Below are 17,110 nucleotides of genomic sequence, written 5' to 3' on the forward strand. Positions count from 1 at the left end.
TGAGAGGTGAAAGGAAGTAAACTGGGAATTTTCTGGAAAAGATTTTCTTTCTCTTTTTTTTTTTTAATTTTTTTTTTTTTTTTTTTTTTGAGATGGAGTCTCGCTCTGTCGCCCAGGCTGGAGTGCAGTGGCCAAATCTCAGCTCACTGCAAGCTCCGTCTCCTGGGTTTACGCCATTCTCCTGCCTCAGCCTCCCGAGTAGCTGGGACTACAGGCGCCCGCCACCTCACCCGGCTAGTTTTTTGTATTTTTTTAGTAGAGACGGGGTTTCACCATGTTAGCCAGGATGGTCTCGATCTCCTGACCTCGTGATCCGCCCGCCTCGGCCTCCCAAAGTGCTGGGATTACAGGCTTGAGCCACCGCGCCCGGCCAAGATTTTCTTTCTCTTAGGGAACATGTGTCAGAAAATACTGTTACCTTTTCTTCCAATGAGTATTATGCCTGTATGTGGCACCTTGGGCTATTATGTCCATGAGGAAAACCAGCCTGATTGTGGTTCCTGCTGAGTGCAGTAGAATGGACAGATGGAAGGAGCCTGCGGCCTTGATAACACTTTTGAGCTGCTGATTGGACTTGGAGCTTCTTTCCTCTGGAGTTATTATTCTTATTTTTTAAATCTTCTTTATAAGGGCCTTAATCCCATGGACTTTTAAAATGTGAGATAATTTATTTCCTTACTTGTTTAAGCCCACTTGAGTTGTGGTTCTGTTACTTGCAATCAGAAACGTCGCTGATATGAGGCATTTCAGAAATGGAAACTACCCACAGAATTAGCTTTTCTAGTTTGTACAAGTTATTTTCAGCTTGAGTTTAGCTCGAGTTAGATGTGACAACGGTGTAATCTTACCTTTTATTCAGTTTACTGGCTGCTTTTGTAGGTTTACTTTTGACATGTTTAATATTCTATGCAGTATAACGGAATGAACATGAATACAAAGTTATATTTGTATGACATTTTTATTTTCAGCAAAGTATTTTCCATATTCCTGTTGATGTACTTTTTCAAATTTTTGTAAGTGGAAATTATACATAAAAAACAGGCCAGGTGCGGTGGCTCACGCCTGTAATCCCAGCACTTTGGGAGGCCGAGGTGGGCAGATCACCTGAGGTCAGGAATTCAAGACCAGTCTGACCAAGATGGAGAAACCCTATCGCTACTAAAAATACAAAATTAGCCAGGTGTGGCGGTGCATGCCTGTAATCCCAGCTACTTAGGAGACTGAGGCAAGAGAATCGTTTGAACCCGGGAGGCGGAGATTGCAGCGAGCCAAGATTGTATCATTGCACTCCAGCCTGGGCAACAAGAGTGAAACTCTGTCTCAAAAAACAAACAAACAAACAAAAAACAAAGAAACTTTGCATTTTGAAGAGATCCTTTAATTGTGTACATCTCTTTATTTGAATAAAATTTTGGAACATTTGAACTGAAAGAGTATATCCATTGCAAGTAACCAAAAAACCCAATTCAAATTGGCTTTATATTGAAAGGAATTTATTGTCTTATATAACTAAACAGCTAAAGGTGTTTTCTATTTCAAGTAAAGTTTGATTCAGCAGCTTAACTGTATCATGAAGGGCTCGGTTTCTTTCTGCCTTTTTATTCCTTTAGTATTTCCATAGTATCAGCTTTACTCTAATGCCAGCTCATCCCATGGTGTTAAAAATGGTCAGCAGCAATGTGGGCTACGTGACTTCTTCATTTATATCCAGCAGGGGGAGAAGTATGCCCAACTTTTCATTCTCCAACTTTGAAACCATCCCACAGGCTTCAGTCTAAATAGAACATTATAGGTCACACAAGCCCATCCCTGAGTCAATTACTGTAGCAAAAATAATGAAAATATGCCTACTGGCTTAAATTACTAATGTCTACCCTTGGAAGTGGGAGTGAGGTCCATTCCATTCAAATGACAGGCTGGTATATGTGAAAAGAGATGGATTCAGTGCAGTCAACAATGTTTACCCTAAAGAGAATGCAAAAAGAGGTAAGCCATCCTGTTTGTCAAATACAATTAGATATTATTTCTGTGTTTCCCTTTCAATGTTAAATTTTTTTTTTCTCTGTTTTTGTCTCATTAGCAAATTGTTTGCAACAGAAAACTATTTGGCAGCTATCAATGCATATAATTTAGCCATAAGACTAAATAATAAAATGCCACTATTGTATTTGAACCGGGCTGCTTGCCACCTAAAACTAAAAAACTTACACAAGGCTATTGAAGATTCTTCTAAGGTATGGATATGTATTTATGATATATGGTGCTTTAAATATATCCTTCTATTAATTGGTTTAAATGATTATCTTTTTCTGTTCAATTGAAATAATTGAAATGCAAAGATTTTAAAAATTGTCTTTCTTATTGAATCTTTTATTTTTTTAACTGATTTTTTACTAATGGACAAGGATCTGGTTTTTTTTGTGACTTCTATGAATAGTTAGTTAGATTAAAAATCAGCTATTACTGGCCAGGCCTGGTGGCTCACACCTGTAATCCCAGCACTTTGGGAGGCCAAGGTGGGTCGATCATGAGGTCAGGAGATTGAGACCATCCTGGCCAACATGGTGAAACCCCATCTCTAATAAAATACAAAAAATTAGCTGGGGGGGGTGGTGCGTGCCTGTCGTCCCAGCTACTTGGGAGGCTGAGGCAGGGGAGTTGCTTGAACCCGGGAGGTGGAGATTGCAGTGAGCCGAGATCATGCCACTGCACTCCAGCCTGGAGAGAGAGAGAGACTCCATCAAAAAAAAAAAAAAAAAGAAACAAAAAAAACTCCAGGGTTACTGTATTGCCCTGGTGTATCACTTCAAGTTCCCAAGGAAATTAGTCCATGTGTTTTTTGTGTTTAGACCAGGTCTTGCTCTGTCGCCCAGGCTGGAGTGCAGTAGTAAGATGACAACTCACTGCTGCAGCCTTGACCTCCTCATCTCAAGCCATCCTCCCACCTCAGCTTCCCAAGTAGCTGGGATTATAGGCACACAAACACCACACCCAGCTAAGTTTTGTATTTTTTTTTTTTTTGATAGAAACGAGGTCTCCCTATGTTGCTCAGGATGGTCTTGAACTCCTGGGTTCAACGGCTGCTACAACCTTGGCCTCCCAAAGTGCTGGAATTACAGGCATGAGCCATTGTACCCAGCTGGAAATTAGTAAATGGTGGTCAGTTGTGTTTACCCCTTTCCTTTCCCCTTTCCTTTCTTTTTTCTTTCCTTCTCCTTCCTTCCTTCCTTCCTTCCTTCCTTCCTTCTTCCTTCCTTCCTCCTTCCTTCCTTCCTTCCTCCCTCCCTCCCTCCCTCCTCCCTCCCTCCCTCCCTCCTCCCTCCCTCCCTTCCTTTCTTTCCTTTTTGTTTCTTTCTTCATCTGTCCTTCCTTCCTTCCTCCCTCTCTTCCTTCCTTCCTCCCTCCCTCCCTCCCTCTCTCCTTCCCTCTCTTTTCTTTCTTCCTCCTCCTTTTTTTTTTTTTTTTTTGAGATAGAATCTGGCTCTGTCACCCAGGCTGGAGTACAGAGGTGTGATCACAGATCACTGCAGTCTCCACCTCCCAATCTCAAGTGATCCTCCCACCACAGCCTCCCAAGTAGCTGGGACTACAGGCATACATCACCACACATAGCTAATTTTTGTATTTTTTGTAGAGATGGGGCTTGGCCATGTTGCCCAGGCTGTTCTCCAACTCCTGGGCTCAAGCAGTCCTCCTGCCTTACCTTTGCAAGGTGCTAGGACTACAGGTGTGAGCCACCTCACCTGGCCCACCCTTTTTCTTATTAAAGTTTTGCAGACTTGGCCGGGCACTCTGGCTTACGCCTGTAATCTCAGCACTTTGGGAGACCGAGGCAAGCAGATCACCAGAGGTCAAGACCAGCCTGCCCAACATGGTGAAACCCCGTCTCTACTAAAAACACAAAATTTAGCCAGCTGTGGTGATGGGTCTGTAGTCCCAGGCTACAGGAGAGGTTGAGGCAGGAGAATCACTTCAACCCAGGAGGCAGAGGTTGCAGTGAACTGAGATCATGCCATTGCACTCCAGCCTAGGTGACAGAGTGAGACTCCATCTCAAAAAAAAAAAAAAAGTTTTGCAGACTCAGTGCATGGTAGAAGGAAGAACACTTGGTTTTCCCTTGTTATCTCTACCACGTGTGCAGTAAAACGATATCCGTTTTTTTTAAAAAATTTTAAGGTTTTTTTTTTTTTTGAGACGATGTCTTTCTCTGTCACCCAGGCTGTAGTACATTGGTGTGACCTCTGCTCACTGCAACCTCTTCCTCCCAGGTTCAAGAGATTCTCCTGCCTCAGCCTCCCAAGTAGCTAGGATTATAGCTGCACACCACCACACCTGGCTAATTTTTGTAGTTTGTATTTTGTTTTGTTTTGGTTTTTTTTTTTTTTTTTGAGACGGAGTTTTGCTCTTATTGCTCAGGCTGTAGTGCAATCGCAATCTCAGCTTACAACAACCTCTGCCTCCTGGGTTCAAGCAATTCTCCTGCCTCAGCCTCCTGAGTAGCTGGGATTACAGGCATGCGCCTCCACGCCGGGCTAATATTGTATTTTTAGTAGAGATGGTTTCTCCATGTTGGTGAGGCTGGTCTCAAACTCCCGACCTCAGGTGATCTGCCCACCTCAGCCTCCCAAAGTGCTGGGATTACAGGCTTGAGCCAACATGCCTGGCCTAATTTTTGTATTTTTAGTAGAGATGGGGTTTCACCATGCTGGCTAGGCTGGTCTCAAACTCCTGACTTCAGGTAATCCACTCGCTTCAGCCTCCCAAAGTGCTGGGATTACAGGCATGAGCCACCACACCCAGCAAAATTTTTTTAAGTTTTTAATTTTTAAGAGAGAGCCTGTTGCCCAGGTGAGAGTGCAGTGGCTCACTGCAACCTCAAGCTCCTGGGCTCAAGTAATCATTCTGCCATGGCTTCCCAAAGTGCTGGGATTACAGGTGTGAGTCACCATGCCCAGCCCAGATATCGCTACAGTCATTTTCTCATTTACAGGGTAACTTAGTATATTCTACTTTCCATTACTAGTATTTCATGTGAATGTCTCGAACTTCTACAGCTTTTTCTTTTTTCCATATCTAGATAACTTGTTTTAAGGGAATATCATGTGCAAAATCTCTTAGGTAGCTTCTTGAGATTGAGGATATGGAGGACACAACCAAGTCCTCATACTTTGATATCATACTACTTTTATGATCCAGTTTTTCTTTGACTCTCACAATGCAAACAAATATTTACTGAATGAATGAATAAGCTGAGTACAATCTGAATACAAAAGCCCACAAACGCTATTTAATAATTCCTCCTAGTAAAAATAAAGCTGTGGAGATGTGAAATGATAAGCCTAACAATAACCTTGGAGGGGTATGAATCCCATACAGGAGCAATTGAAAAATTCCTTAAGTTGTTCAACATATCTCTTCTGGAAGACCTGATAATAATTATTTGTTATATATATATTTGTGTGTGTGTGTGTGGTGTGTGTATATATATATATTTGGTAAATTCCTGTAGCAGCTAAGCTAAAAATTTAGGTGAGGACTGGAGGCCTTTTTTTTTTTTTTTTTTTTGAGATGGAGTCTTGCTTTTGTTGCCCGGGCTGGAGTGCAGTGGCCACAATCTCAGCTCACTGAAACCTCCGCCTCACAGGTTCAAGCAATTCTCCCGCCTCAACCTCCCAAGTAGCTAGGACTACAGGTGCGCACCACCACACCCAGATAATTTTTGTAATTTTTTAAGTGGAGACAGGGTTTGGCCATGTTGGCCAGGCTGGTCTCAAAATCCTGACCTCAAGTGATCCACCCACTTCAGCCTCACAAAGTGTTGGGATTACAGGTGTGAGCCACCATGCCCAGCCTTTTGCTTGTTTAAATTAAGAAATTATAACTTTCATGTAATAATTATATATATTTTGTAAGGCACTGGAATTACTGATGCCACCTGTTATAGACAATGCTAATGCAAGAATGAAGGCACATGTACGACGTGGAACAGCATTCTGTCAACTAGAATTGTATGTAGAAGGTAAGGAATTGATAGAAATGGTTTAAGTCCAAAATTATACTCTGAAAAAAATGTCATTGGAATTATTTAAGATCATGACTTTGAAGGACTCCATTTTTAAATTTTTTAGCATTTAATTTATTCTTAGTAATGTTTGCAGCATATCTGACAATGCATTATTTCTAAATTATATTTTAAAAATTCATTGTAGAAGGGAATTAAAATAAGTGTGAACAACAAGTTTCAGCCTAGAAAAATGCTATATTGACTGGGTGCAGTGGCTCACGCCTGTAATCCCATCACTTTGGGAGGCAGAGGCGGGCGGATCACCTGAGGTCAGGAGTTCGAGACCAGCCTGACCAACATGGAGACACCCTCTACTAAAAATACAAAATTAGCTGGGCATAGTGGCTCATGCCTGTAATCTCAGCTACTTGGGAGGCTGAGGCAGGAGAATCGCTTGAACCTGGGAGGCGGAGGTTGTGGTGAGCTGAAATTGCGCCATTGCCCTCCAGCCTGGGCAATAACAGCAAAACTCCTTCTCAAAAAAAAAAAAAAGGCTATGTTACCAGACAACTCTTCATAGAAACATATGTGATAAATCTTGGGTGTGGTGCTTCACCCTTGTAATGAAGGGTGGCTTGAGGCCAGGAGTTTGAGACCAGCCTGGGCAACATAGTGAGACCCTGTCTCTTTTTTTTTTTTTTTTTTTTTTGAGACGGAGTGTCGCTCTGTCACCCAGGCTGGAGTGCAGTGGCCAGATCTCACTGTAAGCTCCGCCTCCCGGGTTCACGCCATTCTCCTGCCTCAGCCTCCCGAGTAGCTGGGACTACAGGCGCCGCCACCTCGCCCGGCTAGTTTTTTGTATTTTTAGTAGAGATGGGGTTTCACCGTGTTAGCCAGGATGGTCTCGATCTCCTGACCTTGTGATCCGCTCGTCTCGGCCTCCCAAAGTGCTGGGATTACAGGCTTGAGCCACCGTGCCCGGCCGAGACCCTGTCTCTTAAAAAAAAAAAAATACATGACAGGCCAGGCACGGTGGTTCATGCCTGTAATCCGAGCACTTTGGGAGGCCGAAGCAGGCGAATCACAAGGTCAGGAGATCGAGACCATCCTGGCTAACACGGTGAAACCCCATCTCTACTAAAAATAAAAAAACAAAATTAGCCGGGTGTGGTGGCAGGTGCCTGTCGTCCCAGCTACTCAGGAGGCTGAGGCGGGAGAATGGCGTGAACCCGGGAGGCAGAGCTTGCAGTGAGTCAAGATTGTGCCACTGCACTCCGGCCTGGGTGACAGAGCAAGACTCCATCTCAAAACCAACCAACCAACCAAACAAACAAAAAACATGATAAAATATATAAATGATTTGAGATATCATGGATATTTATCTCAAAGCGCTTCCTTGGTCATAGCCTGTATGTATGTATGTATGTATGTATTTGTGTGTCTATGTGTGTGTATACACACACACCTAAGCTCGGAAATAACGGATCTACCATAGTGCATGCATATTGCTTATATTTGTTAGATTGTATTAAGGTCTGTAATTTAGCTCCATGTATACAGAAAACATACCATTTATTTTATTTTATTTTAAATAGATTTAGGTGGCCAGGTGCGGTAGCTCACACCTGTAATCCCAGAACTTTGGGAGACCAACATAGTGAAACCCCATCTCTACCAAAAATACAAAATTAGCTGGGTGTGGTGGCACATGCCTGTAATCCCAGCTACTTGGGAGGCTGAGGCAGGGGAATCACCTGAACCTGGGAGGCAGAGGTTGCAGTGAGCCGAGATTGTGCCATTGCATTCCAGCCTGGGCAACAGGAGCGAAACTCCGTCTCAAAAGCAAAAAAAAAAAAAAAACTATATATATATATATATATATATATAGTTGCAGTTATTTGCAGTTACTCATGCTGCACCAAAGGCAAAATTTTGTAGTAGCCAAAGTTTATCTTCAAGGCTTCTCCTCCCATACCTCCCTAAGGAGAAGCCTGTTCAGCTTCCATTCACTCAAGGCCTAAAGGCCACCTCTTGATGATGTCTTGCCAGGGCTCCAGGCTATACATTTTTATTATTTCTGTTTTCATTTTTAAAGTTGGTTCTGCCATTTGTAGATTTTTTTCTAACCAAGGCATCCACATTGGGTTTATATGCCCCAACCTTTTTTAAATGTCTTATTCAATTTCAGGAGGATAAAGATGACCAAGACAGGAATGAAAGGTTCTTTAGAAATTATGGTATCATAGATTGTTTTGAGTTACAAAGACCCCTTCTTTTAAAGATGAGAAAGTTGAGGCTTTGAGAAGTTCAGTGAATTGCCTGAGCTGGCATAGCAAATCAATAGCATTTTAGGGAGTAGAACTCAAGTTTCCTTACTCTGAAATAAATATCTTTTTCCATTGCGTTTTTGTGTAAAGATTGAGATCCAGTTACATATTTTTAAAAAGCAGTAGACAATGCTTTCACTTTTAACCATTTTTTCTCAAAGGAATTCTGTACATATAATAGCTACAGAAAGAAGCTTATACTACCGGCTGGGCGCAGTGGCTCACACCTGTAATCCTAGCACTTTGGGAGGCTGAAGCGGGCGGATTGCCTGAGTTCAGGAGTTTGAGAACAGCCTGGGCAACAGCCATCTCCACTAAAATACAAAAAATTAGCCGGGCGTGGTGGTGAGCACCTGTAGTCCCAGCTACTTGGGAGGCTGAGGCAGGAGAATGGCGTGAACCGGAGAGGGGGAGCTTGCAGTGAGCTGAGATCGTGGCACTGCATTTCAGCCTAGGTGACAGAGCGAGACTGTCTCCAAAAAAAAAAAAAAGAAAGAAAGCTTATACTACGTTCTAGTCTATGAATAAAGTATGGTTTAAGTCTACAAAAAATATTTATTTATTTATTTTGAGACGGAGTCTCGTTCTGTAGCCCAGGCTGGAGTACAGTGGCGCCATCTTGGCGCACGGCAACCTCCACCTCCTGGGTTCAAGCAATTCTCCTGCCTCGGCCTCTTATTTATGTCATAATGAGTTTAAGTTGTTAGTTTATTTGTGCATGAATTTAAAATAACTGTTGCTTACAGAACATTGAATAAAATAATAATTCCCTAAATCACTGAAAAATGTCTGCAATCTTATAGAGATACTACTATGTGTGTAAAGATGGGAATCCAATTTACAACTTGGTACTTGTCCTGAACCATGCTACTAGTGGTTATTTTTATTTTAAACAACTATTGTCTAGATAAAAGAAGTACTAATAAAATATTGTATTAATCATCATTGCTATATAAACACAGGCCTACAGGATTATGAAGCGGCACTTAAGATTGATCCATCCAACAAAATTGTACAAATTGATGCTGAGAAGATTCGGAATGTAATTCAAGGAACAGAACTAAAATCTTAATGACTATTAGAGGTAACTAAGTATTGTTATAAGTTTTTTAAAAAGACTTGGAGGCATTAGGAATCTTTGTACATATTATGGCCAATTGTACAGAATCGCTTTGTTTAGTACTCTAGTTCTGTAGAGGGCAAAATATTATAAATCTATACAAAATAAACTGACTTGAATCATTTCTGAATAAATATAAATAAGAATCTATTTTAATTCCTTATTTCTTCATATTAATACATACGTATACATTTTTGTGTTACTGAATTAAGCTTGCCCTTGTAACAAAATATATTTTGGTATAGTTACCAGGACACTTACTGATTAATTTTTAACAAGGTAGAATTTTAAAATAAAAGATTGTTTATAAATAACTTTTGTTTGTATTAATATACCATTTAATTGACTGAATGGTTGACTTTGGTATAATAAATGTTGACAGGTTTTCCATTAGTTTCCAAATGCACAGAACCTTATTTTTTGTTTAATACTTCTCTAATGCTTGTTCAAGATTAGACTAGTTCAGCCTAGTATAAAATAACTGTTTAGAAAACTTATCTTCAACTTCAGTTATAGGCTGTGCACCTGAAAACCGGTCATATTTCATAACACTATCTGGTGAAGATAAATTTTTGAGCGAAATAGTTCTCTAGTACCTCCAAGTAGACAAGGGGGGGGAAAAGACAACAAAGTGTAAGATATTAACCTGGAATATTATGGTATTGGCATTGGATTGCACCACCATTTGTGTTGTATCACTGGGATTATGCAGGTGTTAAGCATAATAGCACAGCTTTCCTTTTGCATGTAGTTATTGTAATTCTTTAATTAAATTTTAAAGGTTTTTTTTGTTTTGTTTTGTTTTGTTTTTGAGATGGAGCCTCCTTCTGTTGCCCAGGCTGGAGTGCAATGGCACAATCTCGGCTCACTGCAACCTCCTCCTCCCAAATTCAAGTGATTCTCCTGCCTCAGCCTCCCTAGTAGCTGAGATTACAGGTGCCCACAACCACGCCCAACTACTTTTTTTTCTCTTTTGTTTTGAGGCAGAGTATCGCTCTGTCGCCCAGGCTGGAGTGCAGTGGCATGATCTCGGTTCACTGCAAGCTCCACCTCCCGGGTTCAGGTGATTCTCCTGCCTCAGCCTCCCGAGTAGCTGGGACTACAGGTGCCCACCACTACGCCCGGCTAATTTTTTTGTATTTTCAGTAGAAATGGGGTTTCACCATGTTAGCCAGGATGGCCTCAATCTTCTGACTTCGTGATCCGCCCGCCTAGGCCTCCCAAAGTGCTGGGATTACAGGTGTGTGAGCTACCACTGTATCCGGCCTTTTTTTTTTTTTTTTTTTTGAGATGGTGTTTCACTCTTGTTGCCTAGGCTGGAGTGCAGTGGCCTGATCTCAGCTCACTGCAACCTCTGCCTCCCGGGTTCAAGTGATTCTCCTGCCTCAGGCCTCCCAAGTAACTGGGATTACAGGCGCCACCACGCCTGATTAATTTTTTGTACTTTTAGTAGAGACAAGGTTTCATCATGTTGGCCAGGTTGATTTCCAACTCCTGACCTCAGGTGATCCACCTGCCTCGGCCTCCCAAAGTGCAGGGATTACAGGCGTGAGCCACCGCAGCCGGCCTTATTTATTTATTTTTGAGATGGAGTCTGGATTTGTAACCCAGGCTTTAGTGCAGTGCAGTCTCGGCTCACTGCAACCTCTCTCTCCTGGGTTCAAGCAATTCTCCTGCCTCAGCCTTCCAAGTAGCTGGGATTATAGGTGCGTGCCACCACATCCAGCTAATTTTGTATTTTTAGTAGAGACTGGGTTTTACCATGTTGGCCAGGCTGGTTTTGAACTCCTGACCTCAAGTGATCTGCCCGCCTCGGCCTTCCAAAGTGCTGGAATTACAGGCATGAGCCCCCGCGCCTGGCCTAACAAATTTAGTTTAAAGATCTAATTGGCCTTTATCAGTGACTCATGAATCAAGCAGCATCTTATATGAAGATTTAGAAGAGACATTACTAGAAGTAGCAGAATAAAATGACCTTTGCAAAATTATGATTAAGACAGTGAAAGAGATTTAACTTAACTGAATTTATCTTGCTTTTAACCTCCAAGCTGTCCTTGTTCATTCCTGGGTGTAGGACTAACTTTAAAAAACTTAGTTTATAGTTTAAACAAACTCAGTGATAGCCCTTTCCCAAAGCAGACCTCCTTCTTGCCTGGGGACTAAATTGCCTTTGTAGTACTAACATTTGCCACAAGGTTAAAAATTAGCACTTTGGGACGCTGAGGCAGGTGGGTCACCTGAGGTCAGGAGTTAGAGAGCAGCCTGGCCAACATGGTGAAACCCCATCTCTACTAAAAATACAAAAATTAGCCGGGCGTGGTGGCAGGTGCTTGTAATTCACAGCTACTTGGGAGGCTGAGGCATGAGAATCACTTAAACCTGGGAGGTGAAGGCTGCAGTAAGCGGAGGTTGGGCAATTGCTCTCCGGCCTGGGCAACAAGAGTGAAACTCTATCTCCAAAAAAATTATGGTTTAGAAGTCATACTGCTGGAGGCCGGGCACGGTGGCTCACGCCTGTAATCCCAGCACTGGGAGGCCGAGTCAGGTGGATCACTTGAGGTCGGGAGTTCGAGACCAGCCTGACCAACGTGGAGAAACCCCGTCTCTACTAAAAACACAAAATTAGCTGGGCATGGTGGCGCTTGCCTGTAATCCCCTATTCGGGAGGCTGAGGCAGGAGAATCGCTTGAACCCGGGAGGCAGAGGTTGCGGTGAGCTGAGATCGCGCCATTGCACTCCAGCCTAGACAACAAGAGCGAAACTCCATCTCAAAAAAAAGTCATACTGCTGGAGGCTACAAAATTCTGACCCTTCCTAAACTGCTCCTAAGATCAGTGCTTGAGTTATTTTGCAGACCCTGCACTTAATGAATCAGCTGGCACCACCCAAATAAATAAGCTTACTCATCTAATCTTGTGGCACCCACCAAGGAACTAACTTAACTCAGCACAAGAAAACAGCTCCAACTCTCTATAATTTCATCTCTAACCAATGAGCACTTCTGGCTCACTGGCTTCCCCTCACCTACCAAGTTGTCTTTAAAAACTCTGCTCCTTGGCTGGGCCCAGTGGCTAACGCCTCTAATCCCAGCACTTTGGGAGGCTGAGGCAAGTGGATCACGAGGTCAGGAGTTCAAGTCCAGCCTGGCCAAGATGGTGAAACCCCATCTCTACTGAAAAAACAAAAAAAATTAGCTGGGTGTGGTGGCGGGAGGCTGAGGCAGAGAATTGCTTGAACCCAGGAGGCAGAGGTTGCAGTGAGCCGAGATCGGGCCACTGCACTCCAGCCTCGGCGACAGAGCGAGACTGTCTCAAAAACAAAAAAACAAAAACAAAACTCTGGTCTCCCGCACAGCTGGTTCTGTATGAATTACTCTTTATTGCAATTTTCGTGTCTTAATAAATTGGCTCTGTCTAGGCAGCACCCCTTTAGGGGTAACAAAAACAATTGGTATTTATAAGGTAGCTCAAGCAGGAACAAGAAACAGCATAATACGAAAAGTGGGTTGGTTGATGTCTGGTAACTTCAGATCACTTTCCTTGCAAGAGTTACAACAGTGGGGACTTGCCTATCCTGCCAGCTAAAAGGGGCCTGTTTGGGGATTTGGCTATCATCTCTCTCATGATTTATCAGGAGATCAGATAAATAACCAAATTTTGGGCCAGGCTCGGTGGCTCACACCTGTAATCCCAGCACTTTGGGAGGCTGAGACGGGCGGATCACCTGAGGTCAGGAGCTCGACCTGGACAAGCTGGACAATCCCATCTCTTCTAAAAATACAAAAATTAGCTGGACATGGTGGCAATCACCTGTAATCCCAGCTACTCGCGAGGCTGAGGCAGGACAATGACTGAGACAGTGAAAGAGAGCTAACCTAACAGACTCCATCTTGGTTCTAACCTTTAAGCTGTCCTTGTTTCTTCCTGTGCATAGGCTGAACTGACTTTGGGAGGAACTTCGTTTATAGTTTAAAACAAAGATGGTAACAACCTTTCCCCAAAACCTTTTCCTTCCTGCCTGGGGATTAGACTGCCTTTGTAGGACTAAGAAATTAGCCACAAGATTAGAAATTATGGTTTAGGAGTCATGCCGTTGGAAGTTACAAGATTCTGACCCTCACTAAACTGCTCCTAAGATCAGTGCTTGAGATATTTTGCAGACCCTGCACTTGCTGGATCAGCTGGCACCACCCAGATCAATAAACTGGCTCATCTGATCTTGTGACCCCCACCCAGGAACTGACTCAGTGTAAGAGGACAGCTTCAATTCCTTTTGATTTCATCTCCTGCTTAACCAATCAGCACTCCTGGCTCACTGGCTTCCCCTCCCCCACCAAGTTGTCCTTAAAAACTCTTGATTCCCAAATGCTTGGGCAGTCTGATTTGATTAATAATAAAACGCTGGTCTCCTGCACAGCTGGCTCTGTGTGAATTACTCTCTCTCTATTGCAGTTCCCCTGTCTTGATAAATTGGCTCTGTCTAGGCAGCAGGCAAGGTAAACCCATTGGGGAGTTACACTAGTGCAAGAGGTTCAGTCCAAATCAGTGGCCTTCCATATATTTTATTTAACACATCCCAGAAAGAGGTCGTGAATTGTATCAAGCAAAAGGGTTCTGTCCCAGACCAGGTTTGGGATGATTTTTCTTTTCCACACGTTAGCTCTTTGCTGACAGAGGTCAAAATATTAGTCCTAATATAGAGATATTGTCTAATAGTTTAGTGTTATATAAACCTATTCTGTCTTGGTTCCCTAGTGTAGATGAAAATAAGAGTTGAACAGTAGTTAAACTGAAAGAAAAATGCTTTTACTCAGTAACTGTTATAATAAGGAAAAAGAGACCTCAGCATGGAACGAGGCTCAGTTCTTTTCATTTCTGTGAGGTCTGAGAATAAAAAATGAAAAAGAACTAGGCTCAGTTCCAAATATGACATGGACAAGTAGGGATTTATAGCCAAGGAGTAGGTTGGGTAATGAAGGTGGTCAGTGGATGAAAAATTACTAAGAAAACATTAGGGATAGAGGAATTTTGGTTAAATTGACCTAACAGGATTCTTGCTGAAGACAGGCCAGGTTGATCAGGTATTACCGGCGGCGGGTGGGGGCGGTTGTAGGGAATGAGGAATCTGGTCAAATATCAAGGGTGATCAGATACTGATGGTGGGGATTCTGGCTAAAGGAACTTGGCAAGATTCTTGCCATGACTGGGCTCTTAAGAGCAAGGTACGTGGCTGGGCATGATGGCTCACGCCTGTAATCCCAGCACTTTGGGAGGCTGAGATGGGTGGATCACCTGAGGTTGGGAGTTCAAGACCAGCCTGACCAATATGGAGAAGCCCCATATCTACTAACAATACAAAATTAGCCAGGTGTAGTGGCACATGCCTGTAATCCCAGCTACTCAGGAGGCTGAGCCTGGAGAATTGCTTGAACCCGGGAGGTGAAGGTTGTGGTAAGCCGAGAATGCGCCATTGCACTCCAGCCTGGGCAACAAGAGCAAAACTCCATCTCAAAAAAAAAAAAAAAAAAACAAGGTACAGCCAGGCACAGTGTCTCACGCCTGTAATCCCAGCAGTTTGGGAGGCTAAGGCAGGTGGATCATGAAGTCAGGAGTTGGAGACCAGCCTGACCAACATGGTAAAACCCTGTCTCTACTAAAAATATAAAACTTAGCCTGGCGTGGTGGTGTGTGCCTATAATCCCAGCTACTCAGGAGGCTGAGGCAGGAGAACCCTTGAACCTGGGAGACAGAGGTTGCAGGAGCTGAGATCATGCCACTGTACTCCAGCCTGGACAAAGAGCAAGGTGCAAGGATGGGGCCTAATCAAAAAAGTGGTTCACAGGAGCCTATCTAGAGTTTGGTCAAGGAGAGACCTCTTAATCACTAGCAAGTCAGGTGCTTTCCAACAAATTTCATCCATGTGGGAAATAAGGGCAAAGGATTTTGCACATACCATCTAGGGAAAAAGTAGGTGCCTTACTTCATTTTTCACTGCTGTATCAGAATACCACAGACTAGGTAATTTATAACGGACAGAGATTTATTTGGTTCATGGTTCTGGAGGCTGGGAGGTCAAGATCGGGGGACTACATGCATCTGGTGAAGCCCTTCTTGCTATATGATAACGTGGCAGAAGGTATCACATAGTAAGACAGCATGCAAGAAAGAGAGGAAAGGAAAAGGGGGCTGAACTCCCATCTTTTATAACTAACCCAGTCCTGTAATAACTCACTCACTTCTATATTAACAGCTTTAATCTATTCAAGAGGGTGGTGTCCCCATGAACTAACAGTCTCTTTTTTTGTGTGTGTGATGGAGTCTTGCTTTGTCACTCAGACTAGAGTGCAGTGGCATGATCTAGGCTTACTACAACCTCCGCCTCCTGGGTTCAAGTGATTCTCCTGCCTCAGCCTCCCGAGTAGTTGAGATTACAAGCATGCGCCACCTAATTTTGGTATTTTTAGTAGAGACAGCTTTTCATCATGTTGGCCAGGCTGGTCTCAAAACTCCTGACCTCAGGTGATTTACCCGCCTTGGCCTCCCAAAGTGCTCGGATTACAGGTGTGAGACACCGTGCCTTGCTTATTTTTGTATTTTTTAATAGAGACAGTGTTTCACCAATTGGCCAGGCTGGTTTCACACTCCTGATCTTAAGTGATCCACCTGCCTTGGCCTCCCAAAGTGCTGACATTGCAGGTAGAAGCCACCGCACTGGCTTTGCTTTAGCTTTTCAGTGCATATTAAGGACTAACATTACTCTCTAGTTATCTTCAGCTATCTACATCTATCTTCAGCTATCTACATCTATCTTCAGCTATCTACATCTGATTGCTGTAGGTCAGCAGTTCTCAAAATGTGTTCTCATCAGAATACAAATACTCTGGTCAGCACGGTGGCTTACACCCATAATCCCAACACTTTGGGAGGTGGTGGGTCATGCCTCTAATCCCAGCACTTGGGAGGAGGTGGGAGGAGCCCAGGAGTCCAAGACTAACCTAAGCAACATAGTGAGACCCCCATCGCTACAAAAATTAGAAAAAAAGTTAGCCAGGCATGGTGGTGCATGACTGTAGTCCTAGCTACTTGGGAGGCTGAGGTTGGAAAATCGCTTGAGCTGGGGAAGTCAAGGTTGAGGTTGAGGTTACAGTGAGCTGTGATTGTGTCATTGCACTCCAGCTTGGGTGACAGAGGGAGACCCTGACTCAAAAAGAGTAGAAAATATGCTATATTATATCCTATCTTTAAAAAAACAACAACAAACTTTTGGCTCTACATCTAGCTATTGCACCATTTATCTGTTCAGTGTGCAGCAAAATTACTTAAAATTAGTTTTGAGTTCTTTGGCTCTTTCTTATTCCAATAAAGTTTTCCTCTCTACTCTTCTTGTTGTAGAGAGGAATACTTTATTTATTTATTTATTTATTTTTGAGACAGAGTTTTGCTCGTCACCCAGGCTGAAGTGCAATGTCGTGATTTGGCTCACTGCAAACTCTGCCTCCTAGGTTCAAGCGATTCTCCTGCCTCAGTCTCCCGAGTAGCTGGGATTACAGGTGTCCGCCATCACGCCCAGCTAATTTTTGTATTTTTAGTAGAGACAGGTTTTCACCATCTTGGCCAGGTTGGTCTCAAACGCCTGACCTCAGGCCACCTGCCCACCTCA

At 43.2% G+C, this 17,110-nt stretch overlaps 1 protein-coding gene across 2 annotated transcripts in view; it reads left to right on the top strand.

Annotated features, from left to right (window-relative positions):
- DNAAF4 (dynein axonemal assembly factor 4) overlaps positions 1-9,765 on the top strand; it is a 69,647-nt gene extending 59,882 nt beyond the window's left edge. Inside the window, exons 7-9 of one of the 2 annotated variants that reach the window (XM_033190046.1) lie at positions 2,081-2,234; positions 5,914-6,019; positions 9,294-9,765. In XM_033190046.1, coding sequence (XP_033045937.1) covers positions 2,081-2,234; positions 5,914-6,019; positions 9,294-9,403 — 370 coding nt within the window. In that variant the 3' untranslated portion in view covers positions 9,404-9,765. The remainder of the gene's footprint in view (positions 1-2,080; positions 2,235-5,913; positions 6,020-9,293) is intronic. The other variant, XM_033190047.1, reaches the window with a different exon arrangement.
- The last annotated feature ends 7,345 nt before the right edge of the window (positions 9,766-17,110 follow it).

This window comes from Trachypithecus francoisi, unplaced genomic scaffold (assembly GCF_009764315.1).
Source record: "Trachypithecus francoisi isolate TF-2019V2 unplaced genomic scaffold, Tfra_2.0 Lachesis_group3, whole genome shotgun sequence".
Classification (NCBI taxonomy): Eukaryota; Metazoa; Chordata; class Mammalia; order Primates; family Cercopithecidae; genus Trachypithecus; species Trachypithecus francoisi.